The 13,316-nt window shown below is 43.0% G+C and overlaps 2 protein-coding genes across 14 annotated transcripts in view; one reads left to right on the top strand and one right to left on the bottom strand.

Moving 5' to 3' along the window:
* Positions 1–4,510, bottom strand: part of ORAI1 (ORAI calcium release-activated calcium modulator 1) — a 36,566-nt gene extending 32,056 nt beyond the window's left edge. Inside the window, exon 1 of the mRNA XM_056534802.1 lies at positions 4,398–4,510. The gene's annotated coding sequence lies outside the window, so the exon portion shown is untranslated. The remainder of the gene's footprint in view (positions 1–4,397) is intronic.
* KDM2B (lysine demethylase 2B) overlaps positions 1–13,316 on the top strand; it is a 174,833-nt gene that overhangs the window by 9,704 nt on the left and 151,813 nt on the right. For 3 of the 13 annotated variants that reach the window (XM_056534730.1, XM_056534689.1, XM_056534679.1), the window contains exons 1-3: positions 3,901–4,098; positions 4,300–4,444; positions 12,850–12,928. In XM_056534730.1, the coding sequence (XP_056390705.1) occupies positions 3,916–4,098; positions 4,300–4,444; positions 12,850–12,928 (407 nt within the window). In that variant the 5' untranslated portion in view covers positions 3,901–3,915. The other 10 variants (XM_056534712.1, XM_056534706.1, XM_056534724.1 and 7 more) reach the window with 7 other exon arrangements.

Here is a 13,316-nt window from a genome sequence, read left to right as displayed (position 1 = left end):
ACAGAAATTAACCACACCTCAAGAATACCACCCTAAGGGAACACAGTAAATAATTATTTGAGACAGATTGTTGTTTTAATAAAAATCTGTATTTTTTTTCAAAACTATTATGTTAATAAAAAACCTAAATGGTTAAAAATTTCAGAGCAATATCAGTGTTATATTAAACTGTCATTGGGCCCTAATGACAGGATTAGAAAAAATATATATAGAGCAACTATCTATAGTAAAGATTCTATGGTACTGAAAATAACTGCAAATTTTCAGCAGCATATGTCGATATTCTGGAATCGACTGTTAGTCCGGCACTTGTGATGGAAAGGGCCGATAGTCGTCCGGCACTTGTGATGGAAAGGGCCGATAGTCGTCCGGCACTTGTGATGGAAAGGGCCGATAGTCGTCCGGCACTTGTGATGGAAAGGGCCGATAGTCGTCCGGCACTTGTGATGGAAAGGGCCGATAGTCGTCCGGCACTTGTGATGGAAAGGGCCGATAGTCGTCCGGCACTTGTGATGGAAAGGGCCGATAGTCCGGCACTTGTGATGGAAAGGGCCGATAGTCCGGCACTTGTGATGGAAAGGGCCGATAGTCCGGCACTTGTGATGGAAAGGGCCGATAGTCCGGCACTTGTGATGGAAAGGGCCGATAGTCCGGCACTTGTGATGGAAAGGGCCGATAGTCCGGCACTTGTGATGGAAAGGGCCGATAGTCCGGCACTTGTGATGGAAAGGGCCGATAGTCCGGCACTTGTGATGGAAAGGGCCGATAGTCCGGCACTTGAAATAGAAAAGGTGAAGTCACTTAGTAGACTGGTGTAAAAATGCTGCCTACAGTCTTTAAACAAATATATTGTTCAATCTCACCGTAGCTGCTGGTCCCATACTGCGACGGGCCAGTGAATGGAAATTCTGTGTTAACTGCGGTAGTCCCGGCGTGAAAGCCTAGGTGGGTGAAGGGCTCTGGCAGAAGGCTCCCTTGTGAGTGGTCCATGGTATCGGCAAATACCTATGCGAGTATCGGACCCTCGCTGGATAGATCGTGGCTGGGTTCTGATGTTACAGGCAGCAGGTTTGCAGTACGCTCGGTGAGAGAGGATGTTTCATGAATGCAGCAGGTGGTTCACAAAATTCCGGGCCGGCTTCAGTCTAGGTAGTGCATATGGATCGTGCTCTGTTCAGATTAGATATCGGCCTAGACGCGTTTCAGGGTGCTAAAAACGACCCCTTCCTCATTCGCCTACTGAGGAAGGGGTCGTTTTTAGCACCCTGAAACGCGTCATGAGCCCAATGACAGTTTAAGATAACACTGATATTTCTCTGAAATTTTTAACCATTTAGGTTTTTTATTAACATAATTGTTGTTTTAATAAATTCTGTATTTTTTTCAAAACTATCTGTCTCAAATAATTATTCACTGTGTACCCTTAGGGTGGTATTCTTGAGGTGTGGTTAATTTCTGTTTTAATTTACAAATCTGTTTAAAAATAAAAAAGTTTTCCAGTGGCGTACCCCTTTAACCTGTTAAGGACCAAGGATGTACCGGTACGTCCCGAGTCCTTTCCCTTTCTATAACGTCAGCGTCATAGCTGGTCAGGCCAGGCCTTTAACAGCGGCCGGGACCCGTGGCTAATAGCGTGCGGCACCGCGATCATTGCAGCGTGCTATTAGCCATGGGTATTAACCCTTTAGACGTGGAGTTCAAAGTTGAACGCCGTGTCTAAAGTGAAAGTAAAACATTGCCGGTTAGCTCAGGGAGCTGTTCGGGATCGCCGCGGCGAAATAGCGGCATCCCGAACAGCTGTAGGACACGAGGAGGGTCTCCTACCTTGCCTCCTGGTGTCCAATCACCGAATGACTGCTCAGTGCCTGAGATCCAGGCATGAGCAGTCAAGCGGCAGAATAATCGATCACTGGTTTCCTATGAGAAACCAGTGATCAATGTAAAAGATCAGTGTGTGCAGTGTTATAGGTCCCTATGGGAGCTATAACATTGCAAAAAAAATTTGAAAAAAAATAAGTGAATAAAGATCATTTAACACCTCCTCTAATAAAAGTTTAAATCACTTCCCTTTTCTCATAAAAAAAAAGTGTAATTAAAAATAAACATATGTGGTATTGCCGCGTGCGGAAATGTCCAAATTATAAAAATATATAATTAAACCGCACGGTCAATGGCGTACACGCAAAAAAATCCAAAGTCCAAAATTGTGTATTTTTGGTCACTTTTTATATCATGAAAAAATGAATAAAAAGCGATCAACAAGTCCGATCAATACAAAAATGGTACCGCTAAAAACTTGAGATCACGGCACAAAAAAAATGAGCCCTCATACCGACCCATTAGCGGTAAAAAAGTTATAGGCGTCAGAAGATGACAATTTTAAACGTATACATTTTCCTGCATGTAGTTATGATTTTTTTCAGAAGTACAACAAAATCAAACCTATATAAGTAGGGTATCATTTTAATTGTATGGACCTACAGAATAAAGATAAGGTGTCATTTTTACCGAAAAATGTACTGTGTAGAAACAGAAGCCCCCAACAGTTACAAAATGGCGTTTTTTTTTCTTCAATTTTGTTGCACAATGATTTTTTTTCCGTTTTGACGTAGAGTTTTGGGTAAAATTACTGATGTCATTACAAAGTAGAATTGGTGGCGCAAAAAATAAGCCATTATATGGATTTTTAGGTGCAAAATTTAAAGGGTTATGATTTTTTAAAAGGTAAGGAGGAAAAAAACGAAAGTGCAAAAACGGAAACCCCCCCGATCCTTCAGGGGTTAAGGAGTGACTCAGGGGACACTGCTATTGAGTCCAGCAGACACTTGTGTGTCCAGCAGCGGCACTTGTGTGTTGTCCTTTGTGCATGCTGGGAGTTGTAGTTTTGAAACAGCTGGATGTACACTGTTTGGAAAACACTGCCTTAAATATTACAGCAGGACTGTGCTAGAAAGAAAAAAATATGTATTTTATTTTGTTTCCATTTTCTCTGCATATCAAAGATAAATACATCAACTTTCAAAATATTTGCTGATTTGTTGTGATGGAAACATTATTGGAATAACCAAATGAAAAAAATAAACTTTAGTTTCCAGATTTGTAGCTACTTGAAAAGAAAAATGAAACCAACCGTCCCGGTGTAGAAGATCCTAAAGCCCTTTGTTACCTATAGTAACAGGACGGTGGGGGCTCCAATAGTGAGACAAAAAGAACCCTGTGGAAAGACAACAAAAACACATGCGGCAGGGGGAGTGGCCAAGCCTGAAGCGAGCCCCGCCCACTCCGATGGCTGTTGTGGAAACTATAGAGGAGCACACTCCATGCACTAGTCATAACAAATAAAGGCGAGAGCTGCTAGCGCGCCTGCGCACACCCAGCCCCCCGTGACCGGCCAAAACATCAATAGGGAAAGGCTTCCGAGTGTCAGCAAATGTCTGATTCACTGTTACCAGCAGCCCACGCGTGTTCGCAGCAAACTTCTCAGTCATGTGGCCCCCGCCGCGCCCGGAGCAGTCCGTGTTGTGTAGAGAATGACGTCAGTGGCCCCGCAGCCCGCACCTCGTACTTTGTAGAGCGGAGCGGCGATCAGTAACTTTTTTTTATTTTTCTATCTGCGGAGCCGATCAGCCCCCCTCTCACAATGCGGGGCAGACTATCGGGCCTTTAAATCAGAAGCCCACCTCTTTTCCAAGCACTTTATACCGCTGCTCCATCACTAAAATGGAGGAAGAAAGAAAGAAAGCATCTGGAAGAAGACTGGTGTGTACATGTGATCGTGTTGGGGGGAGTAGTGGCTGGGGATGGTGGGGGGAGTAGTAGGTGAGGATAGTGGGGGGTGTCAGCCGTGGTCAGCGGCACTTGTGTGTTTGTCCTTTGTGCAGGCAGCGCACGGGGGGCTCCTCGCATGGCTTTGTTATGGTTCCTGGTTGGGGGTGTCCCTACTGGCTGCCTGAGCTACTGCCGCTCCAGCCTCCCAGCTGCCGATCACGGCTGTGCCAGGCCCCGAGCACTGTCTTCTGCCCGCACACACCAGGAAGTGATGGACGCGCAGCCCTCTTCCTTGTTTATATCTTCACCAGCCGCACGTGGCGTTTAAAGGTCCTGCGTGGGCTTTGTGTTAACCCGTGCGCTGCTGGCACGCTCAGCGCGCACGTTTAAAACCGGATAACAGACCTCCCTGCAGTCATAGCCCTTTAAAAACAATAACTCCTAGTATGCATTGCCTGTTGTATTACGGGCACGGGTTGTTTTGTGTGTGTGCCCAAGGTCTGAGCTGCTCCATGTCTGTTCTCCCCATAGCGAACCATCAGCCGGACACAGTACGCCGAGCAGGACGATCTGTCTGACGTAGAGGACATGGTCAGTATCCGCGGCTTCAGCCTGGAGCAGAAGCTTACCTGCAACAACTACCGCGGGGACTACGTGCAGTGCATGGACGGCAAAGGTGAGAGTGATGGCTGCCGGTACCGTTAGGTGCAGGTCACGTGTACGCCTTATACCTCTTCTTCTCCGAGACACCTGCACGTGTTACACCGGAGCTGCGTTTTAAATTTCCCGCCGGGAGGTGAAGGTGGTGACGCTGCGGGGACCGTGAGGGGAGACCGGCGGTTGGCTGGGAAGAGCAGGTTGTCGGAGTGCGGGAGAACGTATACAGCGTAGACTAAGGGTTTAAGCTTTACTCAGGTGTGGGGCCATATTTTTTATGAGGTAAAGCCTTTGAAAAACAAATATATATAATATTATTTTTCCCCAATAAACTGTCGCTAAAGTTTTTGACGAAAATGTGGCCCCTCATACTGACAATGAAGGATATAGAGGTGTACAGTCAAAAGCAGGCTGTGGAGATGTCATTAAAGGGTAGCTCCCACCATCCTCTTTATTTTTTTTTTTCTGTCCCTGTCTATTACCCTTCTATCCCTAACCCCCTCCCTGCTTTTAATTTTTATGGTTACTATATTAAAAATGCCTTTTGTCTGCCTGGCAGTGTGCTCACTACCAGGCAGACTTCCCCAGCAGGCACCACGTCACTGATGCCTGCTGGGGGGGACTTCCGCCCTTAGTTCATCTACATAGGGTGCCTCCAGCTGTTTCATCACTACAACTCCCAGGGCATGCTGGGAGTTGTAGTATTGAAAAAGCTGGAGGCACCCTGTGTAGATAAACTATCAGTTACGTGTGGCGCTAGCCCCGTCCCCCCTCCGTCTCCCACCAAACCCCCCCCCCATACCCCGTTCCCTCCATCACAACACCCCCCCCCGTCGCATCGGTCCTTTTTCAGGCGTGACATCACGCCAGGCCACAGCCGGCCACTAGGAGGGAGACCCCTAGTGGCCGGTTTTCAAATGTAAATTAACCCCTTAAGGACCAAGCATTTTTCTGTTTTTGCACTTTCGTTTTTTCCTCCTTACCTTTTTAAAAATCATAACCCTTTCAATTTTGCACCTAAAAATCCATATGAGGGCTTATTTTTTGCGCCACCAATTCTACTTTGGAATGACATCAGTCATTTTACACAAACATTTATGGCGAAACGGAAAAAAAAAATCATTGTGCGACAAAATTTTGGGGGCTTCTGTTTCTAGGCAGTACATTTTTCGGTAAAAATGACACTTTATCTTTATTCTGTAGGTCCATACGATTTAAATGATACCCTACTTGTATAGGTTTGATTTTGTCGTACTTCTGGAAAAAATCATAACTACATGCAGGAAAATTTATACATTTAAAATTGTCCTTTTCTGACCCCTATAACCTTTTTATTTTTCCACGTACAGGGTGGTTTGAGGGCTAATTTTTTGCGCCGTGATCTGAAGTTTTAATCGGTACCATTTTTATTTTGATTGGACTTCTTGATCGCTTTTTATTCCTTTTTTTTTTTATGGAATGAAAAGTGACAAAATACGATATTTTGGACTTTGGAATTTTTTTGCGTGTACGCCATTGACCGTGCGGTTTAATTAATGATATATTTTTATAGTTCAGACATTTACGCACGCGGCGATACCACATATCTTTATTTTTATTATGGGTACATATTTTTAATTTGGAATTTGGGGAAAAGGGGGGTGATTTAAACTTTTAATAAGGAAGGGGTTAATGTGTGTGTTTTTAAACTTTTTTTTAAACTTTTTTTTTTTTTTTTTACACTTTTAGTCCCCTTAGGGGACTTTTAGGAGGAATCATTAGATTCCTCATACAGATCATTGTGGTTTCATAAAACCACAATGATCTGCGTGCTCTGCGCTCGATTGATAAAGCCTGGTCCTGCCAGGCTTTATCATTCAGAGCACCGGAGCCGCCGCAGCAGGAGAGGTAAGCCCTCAGGCTACCTCAGTAGTGGATCGCTCCCCCGCGATCACGCTGCGGGGGGGGCGATACACCCCACTAGACCACCAGGGACTGTATACAGACACCTTTAGACGCCGCTGTCAACTTTGACAGCGGCGATCTAAAGGGTTAATAGCCGGCCGCGGTGATCGCCGCATGTCGGCTATTAATGCCGGCCCCCAGCTACAGGAATCAGTTGGGGGCTGGCCGGTATGACGCGGGCTCGAGTCGGGACCCTGCGCCATACCCCGGTAACGGCCATTGGACGAGTATAGACGTCCATGGTCGTTATCGGGTTAAACCATTTTAATTAAAAAAATATATGTAATAAAAGTATATTAGAGATATGTTGTAGTACATAAGTACTACAACATATCAAAAAATAAAGTTGGTGACAGTGTCCATTTAAGGCCTCAATACCAGTGGTCTACAAACTGTGGCCCTCCAGATGTTGCAAAACTACAACTACAGTTGTAGTTTTGTAACATCTGGAGGTCCACTGTTAGTAGACAACTACTCTATACCATAACTCACTGTTAACCCCTTAAGGCTAAGTGTCTACTTTTTTTTATTTTTTTGTAAAAAAACACCTGAAAAAATGCCAGTGCAATTTCCAGTGTCTGGCGTTTTTTCATTTGTGTGGAAATTGCATTTTTGGTCCCTATGGCATTTTTATTTTTTTAATAATTTTTTATTGTACCCAAAATTTGTTGGGTACCAAAAAAAAAATACAGTAATGATGGGGAAATTTTTTTTATTTACCTAAGGCTGCTTTCACACTTTGAAAAGTACCCGTTACATAACGCCTGGTATAAAATAGCGGGCAATCGCTGGGTTAATTCACCATTAGAAAATCCCTAACATGCATAGAAAATCCCATTATAGTCTATGGGATTTTTCTAATAGCAGTTTTAACCTGTTTATGACGGGAAAAATAGTGCATGCACTATTTCTTCCGTTCAATCGGCCATCACATTATGAATAACGGGCGATAACTGGTTAAAACGGCTATTAGAAAAATTTTGTTAAATACAATTTTTTCCATCACTACTGTATCTTTAAAAAAAAAAGGAAAAACATGTTTTAACACCTTAAGGACTGTTTTTTTTTGCATTTTCGTTTTTTGCTCCTTGCCTTTAAAAAAAATCATAACTCTTTCAATTTTGCACCTAAAAATCCATATGGTGGCTTATTTTTTGCGCCACCAATTCTACTTTGTAATGACATCAGTCATTGTGCCCAAAAATCTACAGTGAAATGGGAAAAAAAATCATTGTGCGACAAAATTGAAAAAAAAAACACAGTTTTGTAAGTTTTGGGGGCTTCCACTTCTACGTAGTACATTTTTCGGTAAAAATGACACATTATTATTCTGTAGGTCCATATGGTTAAAATGATACCCTACTTAGGCTGGGTCCACACTACGTTTTGTCCCATACGGGAGCGCATACGGCAGGAGGGAGCTAAAACCTCGCGCTCCTGTATGTGACCGTATGCGCTCCCGTATGTCATTCACTTCAATGAGCCGACCGGAGTGAAACGTTCGGTCCGGTCGGCTCATTTTTGCGCCGTATGCGTTTTTACAACCGGACCTAAAACCGTGGTCAACCACGGTTTTAGGTCCGGTTGTAAAAGCGCATACGGCGCAAAAATGAGCCGACCGGACCAAACGTTTCACTCCGGTCGGCTCATTGAAGTGAATGACATACGGGAGCGCATACGGTGACATACGGGAGCGCGAGGTTTTAGCTCCCTCCTGCCGTATGCGCTCCCGTATGGGACAAAACGTAGTGTGGACCCAGCCTTATATAGGTTGGATTTTGTCGTACTTCTGGAAAAAAATCATAACTTCATGCAGGAAAATTTATACGTTTAAAATTGTTAATTCTGACCCCTATAACTTTTTTATTTTTCAATGTATGGGGCGGTATGAGGGCTCATTTTTTGCGTTGTGATCTGAAGTTTTTAACGGTACCATTTTTGCATTGATAGGACTTATTTTTATTCATTTTTTCATGATATAAAAAGTGACCAAAAATGCACTATTTTGAACTGTGGAATTTTTTTGCGTGCACGCCATTGACCGTGCGGTTTAATTAACGATATATTTTTATAACTCGGACATTTTCGCACGCGGCGATACGATATGTTTATTTTTATTTAGTTTTTTTTTAATTTTTATGGGGATTCAAACTTTTAATAGGGAAGGGGTTAAATGATATTTATTCACTTTTTTTTTTTTTCACTTTTTTTTTACAGTGTTATAGGTCCCATAGGGACCTATAACACTGCACACACTGATCTTTATCATTGATCACTGGTTTCTCATAAGAAACCAGTGATCGATGATTCTTCCGCTTGACTGCTCAGGCCTGGATCTCAGGCACTGAGCAGTCATTCAGCGATCGGACAGCGAGGAGGCAGGTAGGGACCCTCCCGCTGTCCTGTAAGCTGTTCGGGATGCCGCAATTTCGCCTCGGCTATCCCGAACAGCCCACTGAGCTAACCGGCATGGTTTCAGTTTCACTTTAGACGCGGCGTTCAACTTTGAACGCCACGTCTAAAGGGTTAATAGCGCGCGGCACAGCGATCAATGCCGCGCGCTATTAGCCACGGGTCCCGGCCGTTGTTATAGGCCAGGCCCGACTCGTTGCGTGGCCCCGCATTATAGATCGGGAGCGGACACATGACGTTCCAGTACGTCATGTGTCCTTAAGGGGTTAATGGTACCCTACGAAATTTTATAAAAAATTTTTTAAAATATCTCCATCACTTTTTTGGATCGCTAAAGTCCAAAAGAGAATAAAAAAACTCCAAAGTTAAAACCCACATGGCGTTTTTCTTGGCATTTTTTTTACTCCCATAGACTTCTATGGGAGAAAAACGCCACAATTTCAGGGAAAAAAAACGCCATAGGCTAAACATGCTGCAATTTTGCAAAACAGCCAAGGAGCTGCCAAATGCCCAAAAAAAAAAAACGCCAAGTGGGAAAAGAATTACGCGATTTCTCATTGATTTCCAGCTAATATCTGGCCGCAGCTTTTTTGGGCTGGAAAAACGCCATGCGGCATAATTGGCGTTTTTCGTTGGCGTATTTCCAGCCTTAGTATCGCTGTGTGCGTAATTGTACAAACTATTAAAATATAACATTATGTATCAAAAATGTAAAAAATAAAAAAAATAAAATTACAAAAACAGAATTGCAATTTTTAGAATATCCCAGAAAAAAAGTTAAAAAGCAATTTAAAAAGTCAGATCAATACCAAAATGGTACCGACACAAAAACAGATTATGGTGCAAAAAATTTGCCCTCATACAGCTTGGTATGCAGAGAGGGGAAAAAAAAAAAAAGCTACAAAAATGGCAATTAAAAAAAATCTCAAAAGTTCTGAATTTTTTTTAAACTAGTAAAACATGACGGAAACTATACAAATCTGGTATTACTGTAATTAGTTGACTTAAAGTATCAAAACATGTTATCTCAACCACAAGGCAAATGGTGTAGACTAGAAAACCACCAAATTTTATATATATATATATATATATATATATATATATATATATATATATATATATATATATATATATATATATATATATTGGTTCAGAGCATGTTATTGAAAAATGAAAAGCTATCATTATAGTAGGTAGTTATGACTATTATAGGGCGAGGAGGAAAAAGAGTGTAAAATCGAAAATTGGCCAGGACAAGTAGATTTTGCTCCGTTTTAGTCCAGTGGACAAGAATTTTTTTACTTAAAGCGTAGCTATCAGTAAATTAAATTTCCCTATTCCCCCTTCCCATCTGTACCTGACACTATCTACATCTATCCCTGTCTGAATTTCTGCCCAAATCCCCATAAAAACACCTTTGGAAAAACGGCTGCAGGAGCTCAGAGTTGAGCTCTCTGGTGAGGGCAGGAAGTGGGCAGCCCCGGCAGACGCGACGTCATCTGAAGCCTGGCCAGGGCTCTCTTCCGCCCCGTCTCCTCTCTCTTTCCTGCAGCTCGCGTGCTGCAATGAATGAGGAGAGGGAGATGCAGGGGGCGGGGATATTAAAATTTTGCGCGCGCCACGCGCACACGATCGCTGTACTCGCTCTCTGCAGAGAGCGAGCACAGTGCTCGTGGCGCGCAAAATTTAAATATCCCCGCCCCCCTGCATCTCCCTATCCTCAATCAAGTGAACGCGCGTTTTGGACCACGCTGCCCGGCCAGCGTTGGTCCGAACGTGCTGAACGTCATGGGGGGAAAAGTAATCCTGAGCCATATAGGGTGACACCTAGTGGGCAGGTTTACAAACGTAAAAAAAAAAAACACATAAAACATAATTTTTTTCTATTTCATAATTTTTTTAAATTTTTTATGAGAGTACCCATTTAAATTTCCACATCCATGCACCCATACCTGTTCCAACAGGTAAGTGCGGGTGACACCGATGACAAGTTCCTTTTAAAGCAGACGTATCGGCAGAAAAATAGTGATTAGGCCTGCATGATATATCGCAACTGAATCGCATTATTGAGGATTGCGATATTTCAATTGGGCCTTTGCCAAAATCAGCCGAAGGAGGTGGCTGCTACAGCAACGGCTAGGGCAGCAGCAGTTGAAGGAGTTAAACTCGCACTCATTCAAGTGCACTCGCAGTGCCTTGCGGCAAATGTGTAGAGGTCAGGAGGCAGAGCTACCTAAGGTCTGGGGGTGGAGCCACCACGCGAGTCCTGGGGAAGACAGGCTGCAGCACAAGACTGTTATGGGTGAGATGTGGTCAGTGGCTGTGACACTGTGCAGCAGTCTTCCTCTGCGCTCTGGCTTACACAGTACTGTACATCACTGTGAGCTGGGGGATTGACTATATGAAGGGGGAGGAGGAATTACAATATGATTGGGGGGATGACTAATGTAGCCGTCCCCCCTCAAATAGCTTTTCCCCCTTATATAACCATTGCTCCCCCCCCCATTTCTTATAGTCATTCCCCTCATTTCATATTGCAATATTTACCTCCGTAATCGCACATTTTCCCCAAATTGTGCAGCCCTTATAGTGATGTAGATGGGGTTAGACATCAGGATTACAGGCATACCTTTATCTCCATTATCCTTTTAAAGTGCCAAAATATAAGCCTTTTAGTTATTATGCAAATGAGGCTCAAAAGCCTGGGGGAAGGGGGTGTTCCAAAGCCTGGGAGATTTTGGTGGGCTTTACCAAAAACAGTATGGGAACCACCCTCAGACTAGGGCTGGACAGCTACACACAGATTTACCGTTGAGTCAGGGTAAAGTTTTGGCATTCTCTTCTCATTAAATCAGGGTTCCTGCCAGCTTGTGACAGTCACAGCAACTGGAACTTATGGTGAGATCTGTGGGGAAAATCTCCAACATAATGAGTATTAGAAAATTAGCAGCATGCTCCTATTTTCCTGCACAGAGAGCCTGCAGCATGTGAATAGGATCGGTAAAATCGTAGCCACTTGCCAGCAGTTCACTGCATATTTTTATTGCACCGAGGTCGGCAAGTCAAGTCCAAAGCAGTTCTGTCACGTGAGGATTCGATGTCTGATCATAAAGGTCTATGTAGATAAGCCACTGCCCACAGCCGGTTTCACACAAGTGTATTTTTGGGCCCCTGTCCTAGCCTGACAGTTGGTCTCATGACTGGTCATGTGGTCAGACTAAGACTATATAATATGGGTGCAAAATTGCACATATAGGGGGAAATTTATCAAAACCTGTCCAAAGGAAAAGTTGCTGAGTTGCCCCTAGCAACCAATCAGATCGCTTCTTTTATTTTTAATGAGGCTTCTGCAAAAAGAAGCGATCTGATTGGTTGCTAGGGGCGCGGCATCATCTGAAGCCATACAGGGGAGAACTTCCTCCCTGACCCTTCTACACACAGCTCAGAGCAGTTCAGTGTGTGAGATGAGCTATGATTGGCTAAGGCTGTGCACACACCCTCCTCAGCACTCTAGACTGCATTTCCTCATTTTGGACTTCTGCCTGGCCAGCAGGATTCCAAAGTCTGTGCAAGAGAGAGGGTGAAATGTGCTCTGGACAAGTAGGGAGATGCCTAGTGGCAACATTTTTTAAACACAAATGAATATAAAAAAAAAATAAAAAAAATAAAAATATATATATAATATATATATATATATATATATATATATATATATATATATATATATATTTTTTTTTTCATTTACCATAAGGAGTGCAATAGAAAAAATTTGTTTTAATGGCAACATTGCCCATTTAAATGTATTACCTTCTAAATATTTGTCATATGGCCATGTCCTACTATGTATCTATGGGCAATGGTGTGTGAGCTATTGTCACATTGATGTGCAGCACAGGTTTTCCTCTCAAATCTAGCTTAAACATGGCCTTATCATTGAGAGGTGCAAATTATTATATTACACATACTACTTATTGCATCTGCCTGTCCATGTTATTAGACTTTGTCAATGCACAATATAGATCTGTGTAACATTTTTTTTACATCATTGTTTTTGTTTTTATTTAACAGACTTTACATATGAATATGCTCAAAGAGAAGCTCTTAAAGTCCCTCTTGTTTTTCGCACTAAGGAGGGATTGGGTATTAAGTAAGTGTTTGCATTTTTCATACCAGTATTAATATATATGTACTTGAATACAAACTCGTATGGGAAATCTCTGCAGCCCAAGAGTAATGTGATCAGGAGATGTACCAGAAGTCCCATAGAATTCAGAGAAGAAGAAAAAACACCCTGGGTTAGGATCACTGACACTACTATATTTTCGGAAGTGATGCTGGAACATATACACCCTTAAAGGGGTTTACACACCTTGTTCTTCTCCCTGCATCACTCCATGTGGATCTACTTCTTGGTTGGGCAGGGGGGCTGGTTATTCAAATTACACAGTCCATTCACTAAGCAGGGTTGGAGCAATGCAGGGATGTCGGGAATGCGCTCCCCTGTCCAGCCACCTTCTGTGTGTGACTAGCTCATC

The sequence above is a fragment of the Hyla sarda genome, chromosome 1, assembly GCF_029499605.1.
Source record: "Hyla sarda isolate aHylSar1 chromosome 1, aHylSar1.hap1, whole genome shotgun sequence".
NCBI classification, from domain to species: domain Eukaryota; kingdom Metazoa; phylum Chordata; class Amphibia; order Anura; family Hylidae; genus Hyla; species Hyla sarda.
The sequence above is the reverse complement of the archived record's forward strand: the minus strand, read 5'-3'. Positions and strand labels throughout refer to the sequence as shown.